Source organism: Hippopotamus amphibius, chromosome 4 (genome assembly GCF_030028045.1).
Source record: "Hippopotamus amphibius kiboko isolate mHipAmp2 chromosome 4, mHipAmp2.hap2, whole genome shotgun sequence".
NCBI lineage: Eukaryota > Metazoa > Chordata > Mammalia > Artiodactyla > Hippopotamidae > Hippopotamus > Hippopotamus amphibius.
The window spans coordinates 153885626-153902607 of NC_080189.1; the positions used below are offsets into that span (position 1 = coordinate 153885626).

General features: G+C 53.4%; 1 protein-coding gene across 1 annotated transcript in view; it reads left to right on the top strand.

Moving 5' to 3' along the window:
- Positions 1 to 16982, top strand: part of PLEKHH1 (pleckstrin homology, MyTH4 and FERM domain containing H1) — a 51064-nt gene that overhangs the window by 30619 nt on the left and 3463 nt on the right. Inside the window, exons 8-26 of the mRNA XM_057733297.1 lie at positions 499 to 577; positions 1198 to 1289; positions 3588 to 3738; positions 3897 to 4039; positions 4929 to 5039; positions 5913 to 5999; positions 6345 to 6506; positions 7495 to 7575; positions 7931 to 8113; positions 8505 to 8613; positions 9401 to 9513; positions 10026 to 10202; positions 10555 to 10652; positions 11144 to 11321; positions 11816 to 11971; positions 13038 to 13138; positions 13915 to 14056; positions 15242 to 15384; positions 15502 to 15631. Of these exons, the coding sequence (XP_057589280.1) occupies positions 499 to 577; positions 1198 to 1289; positions 3588 to 3738; positions 3897 to 4039; positions 4929 to 5039; positions 5913 to 5999; positions 6345 to 6506; positions 7495 to 7575; positions 7931 to 8113; positions 8505 to 8613; positions 9401 to 9513; positions 10026 to 10202; positions 10555 to 10652; positions 11144 to 11321; positions 11816 to 11971; positions 13038 to 13138; positions 13915 to 14056; positions 15242 to 15384; positions 15502 to 15631 (2436 nt within the window). The remainder of the gene's footprint in view (positions 1 to 498; positions 578 to 1197; positions 1290 to 3587; positions 3739 to 3896; positions 4040 to 4928; positions 5040 to 5912; positions 6000 to 6344; positions 6507 to 7494; positions 7576 to 7930; positions 8114 to 8504; positions 8614 to 9400; positions 9514 to 10025; positions 10203 to 10554; positions 10653 to 11143; positions 11322 to 11815; positions 11972 to 13037; positions 13139 to 13914; positions 14057 to 15241; positions 15385 to 15501; positions 15632 to 16982) is intronic.

Sequence of the window (16982 nt, forward strand, 5' to 3'; positions counted from 1 at the left end):
CATGATATGACCCTGTTACTGTAGAGAAAAAATGTGTCCCGGTTTCCAAACAACTGGCTTACAATAGGGCACATCCTTGCCATGGGGCTCTGACATCCTCTTATCAACTCCCCAACTTCTAGGGCTGTCAGATGGGTAAGATTCAGAGAAAAAAGGTCTCGGTCCCTTCTCCTCCTGAGCTTCCTTGCCCCAAGGGAAGGGTGGCAGCCAGAGAGGGAATAAGTATTACCTGCTGGGCACTGACTATACTCTAGGTGTTAGATGTTTATGTTAATAATTTCATTTGATGGTCACAACAGCCTGAAAGGTGAGTATCATTACCCCCATTTTAGAGCCGAGAGAAATGAGATCCAGAAATGGTGTTAACTTGCCTCAGATCTGCACCCCCTCCAGTCACTGGCTAAGCGTGGATGCGGACCCAGGTCTGCCCACCTCCAAAGCCAGAGGCAGGGCTGGGCACAGGGGTGGGCCCTGACCCCCTTCGACCTCCGGTTCCAGGAGAGCCGGATCTACGCTGTGGCCACGTCGGGCATGCGGTTATCTGAAGTGTCTGCCAGAAGCAATGCCAGCTGCTGCGGTGAGTGCCACGTGGGCTGCCCGTGGTGGGCAGGGTGGGCGTAGCGGGGAGGAGAAGCCTGAGCATCGCCGGGGCCAGGTCACCTGCAGCCCGTTCCCTCCCACAGCAGGTGAGGTGCAGGTGAAAGCACGTGGCCACTGCTCCCTTGGAGACAGAAGGAAGCTGCACAGGTTCCGCTCATCACCTGTGGGAGTGGGCGTGAGCAGAGTCGTAGCCAGTTACAGAGCTGGAAGGGGCTTTAGAGGCACGGCCCGCCAGTCCAGCCGCCCACCTGCACTGGCTTCCCTTCTGCAGTGCAAGGGCTGTGATTTAGAGAGACCCTGAAGGAGCTACATTTCCACCTGCCTGCGGCTCCTGAGTCACTGTCCACAGAGTCCCCCGAGTGTTGCAAGTGCCCCAGAGGCACACGGCTGTAGCTTACCTTGGCGAGAGTGGGGCTGCAGAAGGCCATGGTCCTTGTCCTGAGATGTGCCACCCGGTCTGTCTCTGGAGTGCTGTTTCAGGGAAAGCTGTCTGCAAGGATCTCTCCTCCTCGCTCTGCTCAGGTCTCTGCCTCCCCCGAACTCCTTCCTGGCTTATGCCACCTGAGTGAATCTCATCCCTCTTCCCTGCCCCTCCAGCTTCAAGCCCTCCTGCCCTTGCATCCCCTGGGCCTTTCTCTGGCCTTGTCTACAAGAACGTCACCGTGCCCGTCTACACAGCCCTGAAGGGGGTAAGAAGCTACTGTCCGAGGAGGGGGTGTCCCTCTTCGGAGCCACCCCCCTACCGCCATGTCTGCAGGCAGTGACTGGAGTGGGGCTTTAGGGTCAGGCCTCTGCATACACATGACTCTGGGCAGGGAGCTCAGCCCCCCCATATGTCATTTTATCTTTATTAGGTTTATCTTTATTAGGTTTATCTTTATTAGGTTTTTGTTTTTTATAAACTTATTCATTTATTTATTGGCTGCGTTGGGTCTTTGTTGCTGCGCGCAGGCTTTCTGTAGTTGCAGAGAGTGGGGGCTGCTCTTCGTTGCGGTGCACAGCCTTCTCATTGTGGTGGCTTCTCTTGTTGCAGAGCACGGGCTCTAGGCGAGCAGGCTTCAGTAGTTGCAGAGTGCAGGCTCATTAGTTGTGGCTCACGGGCTCTAGAGCGCAGGCTCAGTAGTTGTGGCACACGGGCTTAGTTGCTCCGAGGCGTGTGGGATCTTCCTGGACCAGGGATCAAACCCGTGTCCCCTGCATTGGCAGGCGGATTCCTAACCACTGTGCTCCCAGGGAAACCCATGTATTAGGTCTTTTTTAAAAATCTTTTTATTTTTAATGTTTTTTCAAGTTATATTGAGATACAATTGACATACAGCACTGTATTAGCTGAAGGTGTACAGCATAATGACTTCACTTACATACATCAAGAAATGATTCCCACAGTAAGTTTAGTGAACATCCATCATCTCCTATAAATACAAAATTTAGGAAATTGGAAAAAACCTTTTCCTTATGATAACTCTTAGGATTAACACTTAACTTTCATATATTAACATACAGCGGTGTTAGTTATAGTGACCATATCGTGCATTACATACCTAGTACTTATCTGTCTTATAATTAGAAGCTTGTACCTTTTGAACACCTTCGTCCAATTCTGCCTCTTCCCCCACAAGTAACCACAAATCTAATCTCTTTTTCTCTGAGTCGGTTTTTTTGTTTTGGAAGTATAGTTGACCTATCACACTGCGTTAGTTCCTGGTGCACAATACGGTGATTCAATATCTTTATTAGGTTTTTATTAGAAAATTTCTACATTTACAGAAATGTGAGTCTGTATGATTATGGGCAAAGTAAAAAGTTAAAGGGTGAACCAGTGCCTGCTCCGCCTGACCTCCTCATCTTTTCCTGTCTGTCCCAGAGGCCCGTGGGGCTCCTTCCAGAATTTTTTATGTGTATTCCCATAACATCTCTACATATTTTTTGACAAAAATCAGATATAGCTGCAACATGGTGTTTTCGTATACTTTTTGGTCTGCTTTTGTTACTGCTTTTTGAGATCAAGACAGTAATACTTTGTAAAACTTTTTAATGGAAGGATAAAAAGCCAAAAGTGAGATTTCCTCTTACATTGCTTTTCCCTGATTCCTAACCCGGAGGCAACTCTCACTAATGGTTTGGTGTTTATACCGTAACGCCCTCTGATGCATTTACAAATGCATTTACAAATTTTCTCTGTCTCTCTCTTACACACATGTGCACACGCACACGCAAAGAGAATGATATCATACATGTCAGTCTACGTGTTGCTTGTTCACCCAGCCATGTGTCGGCTCTTCCTGCCCCACCTGCACACACAGCACAGCTCTGCCTCCCCTTTTAGGACTGTCCAGTGCCCCTTGGTATGGATGCCCCATAACTACCTTAACTTGTCCTGAATTGATTCACAATGTAGGTCATGTCTCTATTTTTCTCTAAAATCAGTGTTGCAATGAACATCGTCACGCAGATACATCTCTGTGCGCTTATATGTACGTATTTCTGTAGGACAGAGTTCTAGAGGCAGAATTTATGGGAAGATAATGTGCATGTTTTAAATTTTGGCAGGTAGTGCCAAATTACCTTCCAAAAAGATTTTATCACACTATGGAGTATCCTTTTCTGCAGTTTCTCCAACATTGAAGTAACTGGTCTTTTTAAATTTTTGCCAAGATCTCTCACTTTGTCATCCCCACCCACTTTTAAAGCTCCTGCTCACACTTGGCCCGTGGCGTGGTTTTCTGGCCCCCTAGTGGCAGGGAGCAAGGGTCTCAGCAGCTCCATCGGGGACCACAGAGGATGGTGTGTGGGGGAGGGAGACCCATGGAAGTGAGGACAAGGGGTAAGGTTGTCAGGTCAGGAAGGGACAGTTGTCTTTTGGGTGCCCCAGCCGGGTGATGGCATCCCCACGTTCTAGACAGGCAGTTGGAGCTGGAGTGAACGTGCAGGTGGGCCCGGGCTTGTTTTGCAGCCTGTGCTGCAGTGGGGAGGGGCCTGTCTTGCAGAAAGCCACGCAGATCAGCACGGTGCCCTTTGTGGACGAGTCCTCTGGGTCCGATGACGACTGCAGCTCCCTGGCGAGCTTCCGAACTTCAGTCCCCTGCTCGGAGTCCAGGAAGACCAGCGGACTGGGCAGCCCCCGGGCCATCAAGAGAGGTATGGAGAAAGGGGGGTAGGAGGGGTACGGAACAATGAGGGGCCCCTCATCTCCTCCCATGGACGGTCCTGTGTGGGTGAGGAAGGCCCTGTAGTTCCCGGGCTGTGCACGCCAGGAGGATGTGGACCTGGGCCTTGATTCCTCCTCCCTCGGACAGGCGTCTCCATGTCCTCGCTGAGCTCCGAGGGCGACTATGCCATCCCCCCGGATGCCTGCTCCCTGGACAGCGACTACTCAGAGCCTGAGCACAAGCTACAGCGCACCTCATCCTACTCCACCGACGGGCCGGGCCCGGGCGGGGTGAGCTGGGAGCTCGGCCCACACCCCGATGGCGCCGAGGCAGGGCCGGGAGGGAGCTGACCTCCAGCATGAGAGCCAGGCAGCAGCTGTATGAGACAAGGAGTCCCTGGGATTGGCAAAGGGAGGGCAGGAGGCTTGGGAGCTTCCACTGATGATGTGAGGCCGTGGGGCGTGGGCTGGGGGTGTGCAGTTAGGGGGTCAGGCACACACACACCCCATCACTACGGCCCGCGGGGCCCAGGAGGAGTTTGCACGTGTTACCTCATTTTAGCTCCACACTGACCCTGGGATGCCAAGAGCTAGCAACACATTCATTGAGTTTTCAGCGCGCCAGGCACCGTGCTCACGGCTTTGCATGCACTGCCTCGTTTGTCCTCACAATCGTCTCAGGCTTATTATCCCATCTCATGGATGGGAAGCCTGAGGCTCAGAGGTGTGCTGTTCTGCGCCAGAGCCAGCGGTAAATCCAGATGGCTCATGCCCCAGACCTCTCTTGCTGTTCCCTGCTGCCTGGAATGGCCTTCTTCCTCCTCTGGGCTCGTCTTTGAAGGAAAGGCAGATTTCCTTCCAAGGCCAGTTCAGGTCCGGCTCTTGCTGGAAGCCCTCCCTGGCCAGCCTCTTGCTCGTGCAGCCCCTGATCTGCCACCTCCTCACAATCAGGTGCCGTCTCCCCCTTCCAGCGGGACCACCCATGCTTTGTGAGTCCTGTCTGCACCCTCAGCAGGGCAGTGCCCTGAAAACACATATAGTAGATACTCAATATTTGTTTTTAATTGATAACAAAGAAGTGACTCAACTGGGCCATGTTGGGCTGTGTGATGTCCAGGAACCCCAGTGATTTCCCCTTTCTGTCCACCCCTCTTCCCCCTGCATCCTTCCACTCCTGCAGGAGTCACTGGAGAAGTCGGGCTACCTGCTGAAAATGGGGAGCCGGGTGAAGACGTGGAAGAGGCGCTGGTTTGTCCTGAGACAGGGACAGATCATGTACTACAAGTCTCCGGTGAGACCCTCCTTCCCCAGGACAGTAGGCAAAAGGCCCCTACCCCAGCCCCAGCACCGCATGAGGGGGGCTGGAAGCAGGGCAGAGGGTGAAGGTCTGGCAGGTGGAGGGAGGCAGCTTGGGCAGGCACCTGAGGCTTTGAGCCTCACGCGGGACCCTGAGTGGAATCAGGCACTGAGCAGTCAAGGACACTTCCAGATGAGTTTGCCTGGTGAGTCCACCTTCAGGAGCCAAGTCCTGTAAATGAACTATTCCCAGGCTGCCCTCACATCCTCTGGACTGTTCTAGAGCTCGTTACGTCCCCCGTCTCCATCCTACACTGTTTAGAATTAGGGAGCCTTAGGGTGCTGGGACCTGGTTTGACCGGACCTTCCATGTTAATGTTTTAAAGAAAGCAAGAAGGCCTGTCTCATGTGCAACTCCAGCTGATGGTTAGTGGCCGCCTTGAGCACCATGTTAAGGACTCTGGGTCTGTATCGCTCAGTGAGTAGGCGTGCTCTGATTGACTGGTAATGGCTGCAGTGGCACTGGAAAGGGCAGTGGTGATATATAGGCCACCTGTTTGGGACACTTGGTATAATATGTAATAGAAAGAATTTAAGGGCTTTATAGCTCAGTAATAACCTAGTGGCATCTTACCCAATTTTTAAAGGCTCAATTTATACTTTTTGAGGCCTGGAGCAGAAGGCCCCATGTCTCTAATCATTGCTCTATTTAGTTAGAACCAGGATGCAGAACAAGTTACCCATCATGCCACAGCCCAGGAAAGCTTGGGGATCACTTTCCCCTTTGTGACCTGGAGTAAGATCTGAGGGGAAATGATGTGCTCTGGGAAGGCTGCAACCTCTTTCCTCTCCACTCCTTTCTTTACAGAGTGACATCATCCGGAAGCCTCAAGGTCAAGTGGAACTGAACTCCCGTTGCCAAATTGTTCGAGGGGAGGATGCACAGACATTCCAGGTGAGCGTGCTCCTAGCAGCTAGTGTTTTAGATAGAAGAGGTGCTGGGTTTGGATATGGCTGTGCTGGAGACAAAGATGGAGGGAAAATAAGCGTGTATGAAAGACATTACATCGACATTTGCATTGATCTTCATTTGTGGGTTTGAGGAAGGAAGAGGAGGCAGAATGTGAGAGATGGAGTGAAGGTAGGAGATACGTGGAGGAAAAGAGGAGGAGGAGAAGGGAGGGAGTACCAAGGTGGGAAGAAGGAAGGCCAGTGGGTCAGAGATCTGTGCCACCTCAGAGCCAGGTCCCTGTTACTCCATCCTCCTGTCTCCCCGCCCTGCCCCCTCACGCCTCCACAGCTCATCTCTGAGAAGAAGACCTATTACCTGACGGCCGACTCACCCGGCCTGCTGGAAGAGTGGATCCGTGTCCTGCAGAGCCTGCTGAAGGTCCAGGCCATTGGGCCTCCAGCCCTGCCTCGGGGTGGCACCAAGCCCACCGTGAAGGGCTGGCTGACCAAGGTATGGGTGGGGTTGGTGGCGGGGGGAATGTGGTGGGCTCCTCCTGAGAGTCAGGGGAGCCAGGAGTGAGTGCCAGGGGTGGTGGGTCCCCTCCCGACACACAGCTTCTTTCTCCAGGAAGTTCCTCACACTGACTGCTTGTGGTCTGAACCACACAAGGTGATGGTGAATGATTCTCTGAAAAAAAGAGGGCCCAGGGTTGTTAGAACAACAGCTGTTGTCAAGACAGAGGAGGAAAAGGAATGTCTTGGACCCATTTTGAGGTCGTTAGGAGTTACATCCCACAACCCACCTTCTTGTACCCACCGCAGCTGAGTATGAATAGTGGGAAGCTGTGACCTCGGTGAGGCAGGCGTGGCCGAAGACTTATAACGTCTCAGGCTGCCCTAAAGACGTTTTAATTAGGGCTTTTCCGGTTGCAGGGAGCTGAGAAGCCCTTGTTAACCCCAAGAAAGGGGACGTTAACAAGGAAGTGCATTAACTAGGTCAGGACCCCGTCAGGAATGATGTGTGAGCGAGCTCCGTGCTCGGGACTGTCCCTCTGCCTCTGCCCCCCCGTTCAGTCTGTGTCCACGGCCATCTCCTCTGCCCACGTGCAGTGTGTATTACACTTGGTGATCACATTTACCCAAGGGCTTCAGCCAGCCGCGGCCCTTCCCTCCCCGTTCTAGCCTCTGCTGACTAGCGAGCTCTTCTCATGATCGTATTCCTGGGACAGGACATCTGGCTGGCCTGGTCATTCTTTTAGTGGCAGGTCATACGAGGATGGATAGGGTGTTGTGTGGTACCATGCACCCTCGCTATGAAAGGGCTGGGTCCATTAGGAGAGAATCTGGGTCGCATCCGAGTTTGACCTGGGCTTGACCTGAGGATCTGAGTTGGACCAGGGATTTTGAGGTCTGTCTCCCTGTGGCTCCTCTTTGCCAGTCCTGGATTCACTTCTGAGATCCTGTGGTGCTAATAACGCCGGTTCATTTCTGGCCTACAGGTCAAGCATGGCCATTCCAAGCTGGTCTGGTGTGCTCTTGTTGGGAGAACCTTCTACTACTATCGAAGCCACGAGGACAAGGTACTTCCTGGCCTCCCAGTAGCTTCCCCTAAACTGTATTCCTATGGCTCTGTGTCCTGATGGAAGGCCCCGGCTTTACCCTCTACCCCTCCCAACCCTGCAACAAGTACAAAGCCGGCTGGCCGGGTCCCTCTAGAGTGTGTGACCCGTGTGCACGGCCCACACATCTCTGCCTGTGTTGTCTTTCTGTGCTTCTCCAAGCCCTTCTCAGCCAGGGCGCGGTAGTCTCCCCCTCCCCATCCTGTCACCCGTCCATGTCCTTGATGGCCAGCCCTACAAGGCCTGAGGGTTCAGAGAGAGGAGACTCCTCCGTTCCCCGCTGGCCAGCCCATTCACGGAGGGCTCGTGTCCACAGCGACCGCTGGGCCGTCTGCCTGTGCGGGACGCGAGCGTAGAGGAAGTAGATCGATCCTGTGACTCAGACGAGGACTACGAGGCCGCAGGCACCCGGCGGCTGCTTTCCTCCCACTGCACCCTGGTGATCCACCCCCCGGAGCACAGCCCCACCTACCTCCTCATTGGCACCAAGCACGAAAAGGTAAGGGAGGGGGCCGGGCCTCCACGGCAAAGCTCGGGCCTTTGATTCTCATCTTGCTGTTTTCTGAGCTGCCCAAAATTCAAATTTATTTCCCTCTTGGACATTTTGGCAACTCGTATTTCCTGAATAGTCCTTGTATTGAATCCATTCCCAATGACCAAAATTTCTTCACTGGGGCCATGAGATGGAGGGAACCACGAGGTTAGGAACTTGGGTTCACATTCACCTGATCCCAGGTGTTTCCTCTTAGAGACCAGTGGCCTTGACTTGTGCCAGCCAGGCAGCCTGAACCTCACCCTGGACTTGGCCGCTTCAGGGAAGCCCCTTTGGAGCTCTTGCCTCTGTTCTTCCCCAGCCCAGCCCCATCAGGTGGCTTTCCATCCTCTTCCAGGATTCGTGGCTTTACCACCTCACAGTGGCTACGGGTGGCAGCAGTGCCAAGGTGGGCACTGCCTATGAGCAGCTCATCGGCAAGCTGATGGACGGTGAGGGAGACCCAGGTAAGGCGCGGGCGGCCGTCCCTGCTGGGTTGCAGGGTGGCGGCTGGGCAGTTGTCGGTCAGGAACCCAGAGAAAGCACTACTGTACCCTGAAGCTGTTTGGACACCGTCTAAGCCACAGAAGAGCATTCCCGTCCCAAGCTCCAGGACCCCTGTTTCTGGTGAGGATCCTGAGGAGACCACTCAGGATCTGGGGGAGTCGTCTGGGGAGCAGACTTCCCAGTGACTTGGTCAATGTTTTACTTTATTCCCTGCAACGCTGCGGGCTGGGCAGAGGGTTGAGGAGAGAAGGTGGCTGGTTAATCTATACTTAGAGTTTGTTAATAAGTGAAGCCCACATTGGGATCAGGCTCACCTCAGCCTGAGGCACGTGGGGGTCTTCATTTTGCTACTGGTTCTCAGGACCCTGCGGATCGAAGGGCACCCAGCACACCCCGCTTTCCTGCTGCTCCGAGGCTTGTTTCTTCCAGGCTGATACCTGCTTCTCCATCCAGACCTGATGCTGCAGGGAAGGGGCCTCCCTGCATACACGCTCACACTCAGATGCCCACGCCTTGCACATGCACCCCTCCTGCAGCCCCATGAGCAGGGCAGTAGCCGCCTTGCTGTAAGCCGTGCTTGTGAGTGTGCTGGGGAAATGCGGTGCGCAGCCCGCGCTCTGTGCGTGCAAGCCCAGCACAGCCCACGTGTCCAGACTGCGAGAGCCCTGTCCTCCCCACAGATCAGAGTCGGGTGAGGTGGGAGGAGAGTTCCCTTCGCAGTGGTAACTGGTGCTGTGCTCCGGACAGACTCCCCGCTCTGGAGGCACCCCACGCTGTGCTACAGCAAAGACGGGCTGTGCACCTCCCTCACCACCTTGCCCTCTGAGGCCCTGCAGACGGAGGCTGTCAAGCTCTTCAAGGTAAAGTGGGAGCCGAGCCCAGGCCCGTGGACTCGCCCTGTGCCCAGGCTCTGCCCGGAGCAGTTCTGCCCACCGTGTCCTTTATGGTGGGGAGGCTGGCCGTTCTGGGACTTCACTCACAGGCCCTCGGGGAGCGCCAGTGAAGAGTGCCCTTCCTGCTGTAGTGAACAGCGGGAAAGGGCAGGTTTATGTTGCTTCTGGACCTGAGAGAGTCTGGCCTACTTTAGAATGTTCTTTCTTCCCCTCTGAATATTCTCTCTTCTTAAAACATGAATATGTCTCGCTTATGTAATGGAAGCATTTAAAGAAGGAAAGATCCTATCCCAAAGTAGCCTTCTCAGTAAGAGTAGATGTCCTCAAGCAGTAACGATGCTCCCTCCTAGAAAGGGCTGTCTGCAGTGATCCCGAGCCTCCCTTGAGCCCTGGGGGGATGGCCCAGTCTGTCCCCTGTCACAGAGGATGATACGCAAGGGACTGTCAGTCTACCCGTGCCCACCGTCATTTCCCTGCAGTCCTGCCAGCTCTTCATCAATGTGCCTGTGGAAGCCGCCTCGGTGGACTACCACGTGTCTCTGGCCCAGACGGCGCTGCAGGTCTGCCTGGTTCACCCCGAGCTGCAGAGCGAGATCTACTGCCAGCTCATGAAGCAGACCAGCTGCCGCCCACCACAGAAGTACTCGCTCATGCAGGTGGGTGTCCCTGGGGCAGAATAGCCGACAGGAGCCATTGGCCAGGAGGTGGGAAAGGTCGAAGGAGGTACCCAGGCAGGTATCCTCCGAGCCTGGCAGCCAGCAGGCGGCCTCGGTGCTCAAAGCTGCCTGGGTCCCGCCGCCCTCTTTGTGCCCCTTCCGGATATCTGTCCACAGTCAGATGGTGTAATTGTGATTCTGGACAGAGCCTGACCAAGCTGGCCGTCCTGGTGCCCACAGAAGGTTGGGGGCTGCCGCTTGGGAGAGTGCTGAAGGCTCTGTCGCTCAGGACTGCAGTGGCGGTGGCACGGCAGGCCCAGCACGCAGCCCACACTACCTGTTTCCCCGGCAGTGCTGGCAGCTCCTGGCTCTGTGCGCCCCACTTTTCCTGCCTCAGCACCACTTCCTCTGGTACGTCAAACAGCAGCTCCAGCGCCACGCAGATCCCAGGTGAGTGCGTGTCGTTCCCTTTGCCACTCTGGCACTACCGACTGGCATGGTCAAGAGGGATGCAGGGGAGACGAGGATGGATCAGGCCGCCCCTGCCCTCTGGGATGTGCGCAGTGGTCATGGAGACTTTGCCCATCACCAGGTACACAGGTGGGCATGCGGAGATCTGGGCGTGCCTGGGCTCCTCCTGCACACCAGTACGCGTATGCGTGGATGTTTTGTGGGGGCTCTCACGTGAAGCTGCAGTGCCCCCAGGTCACTCCCAGATTTTCGTTCTGGCTTCTGCAGAAAATATCTGTGCCAGCAACCTGCAGCAAATAGGCCCCAAATGACAAATTAACACCCCAGACCCGTCTTTGGGGCTCTTCTCACAGCCTCCCAGCTGCAGGTTGGATCCTACCGGGTACATGTGGGTAGGGCGCCAGGGTGTCAAGGTGACAGGGACAAGTGGATTCTCCGGTGTTCCTTTCTTCCTTCACCTGTCTTTTTAGCAATGAGACTGGCCAGTACGCCACGTATTGCCAGCGGGCAGTGGAGCGGACGCTGCAGGCGGGGGAGCGGGAGGCCAGGCCGTCGCGCATGGAGGTGGTGTCCATCCTGCTACGGAACCCCTTCCACCACTCCTTGCCCTTCAGCATCCCCGTGCACTTCGCCAACGGGACCTACCAGGTGACGAGGCTGCAGTGCTCCCTGTGCTGAGGCTTCTCCCATCACTGTCCCAGAGGAGAACACCTTTGGGCCACCAGATCCTAACAGGCACATCAGCAAAGGACGGGCCTGGGGTTTAGGGGGCGAGCGGAGCCATTCCCGCCAGCGTGGAGGGAGCAAGGAGCTTGAATCGCAAAAGTGCTTCACTGTTTGGGGCCTGGGAGGAGGATCTTTTGAACCCACTACCTGAGCAGGGAAGCTGAGACACGGACTGAGAAAGTGACATGGGAAAGGGCCTCCAAAAGAGTGACCGTGAAGGAGGAAAGAGCTTGTGTGGGACCTCAGTTTACAGTGGGCAGGCTCTGCCCTCAAGCGCTCACCCGCTGCGTGTGGAAACCAGCTTTCTTTGGCCTTTGCCATTGGCCTTGCTGCTTTCAGCCCCGCCTTTCCACCTCCCGGCTCGGACCCCGCCTCTAGCCCCCGGGCGCCCCTCAGGAGGTCCCCTCTCCTGGCAGGTGGTGGGTTTTGACGGCTCCTCCACAGTCGACGAGTTCCTCCAGCGGCTGAACCAGGAGACGGGCATGAGGAGGTCCTCCCATTCTGGCTTTGCCCTCTTCACGGACGACCCTGCTGGCAGGGACCTGGAACACTGCCTGCAGGGGAGCGTCAAGGTGATGTCCCCCCACCCCCCGCCCAAGCCAGCCAAGCCCCTCCTGAGCCACCTAGGGTTTCAGGATTTTGTGTTCACAGCCTGTCTGGGGCCGATCCCGAGGCATTCCCCCAAGCTAGCGTTTCTCTGCCATCCTAAAATGTGCCCGTACAGGCGGAGAAGAGTCGTCTGTGCCCTTATCTCTGGAGAGAAGATCACATCCCTCCCTCCCATGAGAGGCTGGTCAGCGTCTCCAGAAAAGCTGCTTCCCAGCTCAGTGTAGGAAGGACAGGGAAGCACTTCACAGCAACAGCCCCACCCGGGCAGAGCCTGCTGCCAGTTTTGTACACACATGCATAGACAGACAGCTGTATGGCCTGGACTCAGCAGGTGTCATGTTGTACGCTGGCAGCTCACTCTTACCTGGTCTGCCAGGGCCCGTGCTATGCTTACAGGTTCCACCACACTTTAAAGAGGTAGATCTTTATGATACGTCTGTACGTAAAGGCCCTGAGTGGCATTCGAGCCCTGTTTTGCATGAGGGTCTAGGGTTAGGGCTGTAGGGCATGCTGGGTGTTTGTGGGAACGTGCTGGAGCACTTGATGAGGATGAGGGTTTTGGCTCCAGTGTCTGCTTTCTTTATGGTGACAGGACAAAGGTTTCTATAAGTCTTTTACCACTGCCTGGAAAAACTATGCCATGTGCCTTCTTTGAAAATGTCCGGGCATCTGTAAGGCTTTGTTACACAGTAGGCCTCTGGTTATATTTGTTGAAGAGAAGAATGGCGGTTGGTGGAAGGGAAGTGAGCCAATGATAAAGAGGCCATGGTTTTTGACTTGGGTGTGCCCAGCCTCTGGGAGGCCCCCTCAGATGTGAAGGCAGTGGGGGCAGCATTCGATGCTTTGTCGCGCACGCCACGCTCAGAGCTACACCTCTGTGAGGAAGTCGCAGGCACCCTGGGTCCTGGGAGCATGAGGCCCTGCAGGTCAGCCTCCTGGTGGAGAACAGTCATTCAACTCTGCCCCGCTGCTCTGCCCGAGTCCAGCCCTGACTGGACCTTTCTGACTTCCCTCTTTTGCCTCTTGCAGATCTGTGATGCCATCTCCAAATGGGAACAAGCCCTGAAGGAGCTGCACTCTGGAAAGTCTGAGGGTGGCACACGTGTCGTGAAGCTGATGTACAAGAACAGGTCCTGAGCCCTGCCCAAGGGGGACCAGGCATGAGGGCTGCCGCTGGGGTGCAGCTGGTCACTTCCCCAGCTGGAGGCCTGTCGTGCCAGGCGGGGGGCCCACGGATATGACACTGCCTGCTGGGCATTAGCTGGCGGCCCCGGCTGGCCCTGCCGGTCACTGTGAGACCCTGGACAGCTCAGGCTCTCAGTCCCTGTACTGTCTGCACACACACATGCCCACACACACACACACACACACACACACACCCCTGCCCCCAAAGCAGACCAACTTCTTCAGGTGGCTGTATGTGTTACATTAGGAGAGGAAGATTTTGTCTGAGCAGTAGACATTTAAGGCTAAAGAATAAATTGCTTCTATACCAATTCCAGGAAACACAGAAGGAGACCTCCTGACCTTATATCAATTTGAGTAAGAAAATTCCATTCCAGATATGACTCCAGGCAGATAATTTCCATTAGTCTCTTAGAATCTTAACTCATCCAGTTCCCTAATAAGCTATGATTCCAGGTACTGGATTCCCCTCACCAACTCCAGTAAGTCTAATGGTGAATTCAGAATTAACCACGTGCTACTGTTGCTGTGAGATCTGATGGCCCTGTATCTGTTCTGTGTCATGCTTGGTTCAATTTTTCTGGAGCCAGTGGAAAAAAGGCTCACGAATGGTATAAAAAGAGTAGTTTCTTTCTTCAGAAATCGAGATAAACAGATGCAGAGAAGCCTCATCTGCTTGGGATCCCAGCTGTGTCCTGGCTTTTCACTCTCTCCCCTGTAGGCTGTACTTTCGGAGCCAAGTCAAGGGGGAGACGGAGCGAGAGCGCCTGCTGCTTGCCTCCCAGGCTAGCAGAGAGATAGTGGCGGGGAGGTTTCCTGTCAACAAGGAACTGGCTCTGGAGATGGCTGCCCTCATGGCCCAGGTAAGGTTCTATTCAGGAATCAGGAGGGTCAGGAGACCCTTGGACTCGCAAGTGGAAGGCACTACACAGGTAGAAACAGGAGATCCTGCAGGTCCTCAGGTGCCAGAGAGGGTGGCCTTGCTGACCCTTTACCCAGCAGAGCGCCTCACTGCAGATCCAGGCTACGTGCAGAACTCTGGGTGTAGAATTCCCTGGCGGTCCAGCGGTTAGGACTCCGCAAAACAAAAACAAAAAACCTCTGCGCCTGGAATCCAGGCGCCTGGGTTTGAATCCTAGCCACCTTCTGGCTATAAGATCTTGGCCAAATCACTTCACTTGTCTATGCTTTAGTTCCCTTTTTTGTATACTGAAAACAAAAATACCTCCCTGCCTGCCTCTACAGGGTTGTACTACGTATGACTCTTAGATAATGTATGTCACTTAAAATGTGTACTTACAGCTATCACATTTGTAATAAAAGGTAGGAAAAGGAACACACATTCAGACTTTGACTCTTCTCCGTTACCTTTAGGAGGCTGTCTTGCCAAAAGAATCTGGGATACCTTCATGGTTCCTATAAGAAAGAGGCTGCACCTACATGCTAGAGAGGAAGGGGAAATAATAGTAGTTGGTCTTTAATATAATAAACATGTATTGAACATGCTCTGTGCTAAACATTTTGTTTCTGTTACCCTATTTAGTTCTCATCCTGACGTTATGGATGAGTACACTGAAGCTCACAGAGTTTAACTTGATCATGGTTTCAAAGCTGGTAAATGGCAGAGCTGGGATTTGAGCCAAGTATCCGACTCCAGTGGCCACATTTGGAACACTCTGCTGTACTGTAGAATCTGTAGCATCTTCAACCCTGTATCCCATATTTTTGGATTAGAAGTCAGAATTTCTATAGTGTTTTCCCTTGTCTGCCACTAATTCACTGTGTCTTTGGATAAGGCACTTAAACCTCGGCCACAAAACGAAATGACCTAGACGATCTCTAATATTCTAGGACCCTATGGTTTTTTCTCTGGTGTCTGTGAAATTTGAGATAAAGGGTCTGTCTGTTCACAAGACGTGTTTTTTCCCATCCACTCACACCTCACCAATAAAGGAATGAAATAATGGTTTATTTCACCTCTCTTCGCAGGCCCCCACCCCATTCATGTCCAAATTCCTGACTTGTTCCTTCGTGTGCTTCTACCACAGGTGGAGTACGGGGACTTGGAGAAGCCCATCCTGCCGGGACCTGGGGGCACGCCACCTGCCGAGGCGCAGCATCACCTCCACCAGGTCCTAGACAGGTTCTACCCAAGGCGTTACAGACACGGGACAACCCCTGAGCAGCTGAGGTAGGCTGCGAGGTCTGGCAGGGAGTCACCGTGGGGAGGCACGGGCTGCAGAGTCGGGGAGAACCTCAGAGCTGCAGCAGAAACATGGCACCATCTCTCTCCATCCGCCCAAACCAGGCACCTGGCAGATCAGCTGACCACGAAGTGGGCAGCACTGCAAGGCTGCTCTTCTCCTGAGTGCATCCGCATCTACTTGACAGTGGCCAGGAAATGGCCCCTCTTTGGTGCTAAGCTCTTTGCTGCTCAGGTAAGTGTGGGTGGTTTCCACGGGAAGGAATGGTTACCACACCCTCAGGAACTCCCTAAGTTTCTCCTTGATTCAGTCCTGTTTGAGCCAGTTCAAACGTGTGTGCCTGCCTGCATACTAGCAACCACTAGGGGTCACTGTCTCTCCACGCATTTCTTGCCTACTCCAGCTTTCCCTGGTCCAGAGCAGTTGTGACTTACTGCTTTACCGCCAGGATTATTTCTGGGGGACCCTCAACTTTCCTTTATTGGCTTCTTTCCCAATCCTACCCTTGGAAAAAAAAGATAGGGTCAACTAATTCATGACAGGGTTCAGACTTGATATGATAACCCTCTTGAGAATGCTTTTATTTTAAAAGAAGTTTGAAAGAACAACGTATAACCTAAACAAATAACCTCTACTGACCTGGTGCAGCCACAGGAGGATCTGACTGCTCAGGTAACAGTTAACTTCTCCTGCATGAAGGCCAGGTGGCCAATAGTAATTTCAGTTGGAACTTCTCTTCACTGGGTATCTGGTGTGCGTGAAACTTCATACATAATCACACAAAGGGTCCTATCCTCCAAGCTGGATTGTGATCCTGTTCACTGAGGATACAGATTAGACAACAGACATTCACTCATTCATTCAGCAAAGAATTGTTGAGCTCCTGCTATGTCTCGGGCATTGTGCTAGTAGTTGTCTGAGGTTACAAGAGATAAGCAAATCAGACACAGTCCTTGCCTTCATGGAGCTTCCCATCTAGTGGGGGAGGTACACATTAATTGAATAATCACACATTCTATCTCTCTCTAAATATATATATATATATTTTTTTTTTTTTTTTTTACAAACTGTCACAAGTGCCATGAAGGAAAAGTACAAGGGTGTTATAAAGGCATATAACATGGGGACCCACTTGGTCTAGAAGGCTGGAAAAAGCTCCTGAAAAAAGAGACCTGTCCATCTCTCGCCCCAGCCTTTTGGGTAAGATAGACAGGAAATCTAGATTGCCCTACTGCAGCCCTGGCAGTGAAAATTAGTCATTCAAGGACTTGTCCACCAAATAGTCACTTTTCTCCCTGGTAGGGCCTAAAGCCCTTAAGCTTGCATTATTTTTCTCCTAATTTTTTTTATAGTCCCTAGGAAATAAACTAAAGCAAGATGCACTTGTGCTGGGAGAGCCTGTGGGTAGAATGCTGTCAGTTTCTGAGAGCCAGGAGAAAACAGCCTGTTCTCCATACCTGTGACAGAACAGCCAGGGCTGGCTTCTGTCCTGCAGCAGGAACAAAGTGTACTGTGCTCTGTACCATGACAGGATGGGCTATAGGTACTGCAAGAAAGTGATACTCTCCCACCTTGGGGTAGTTAG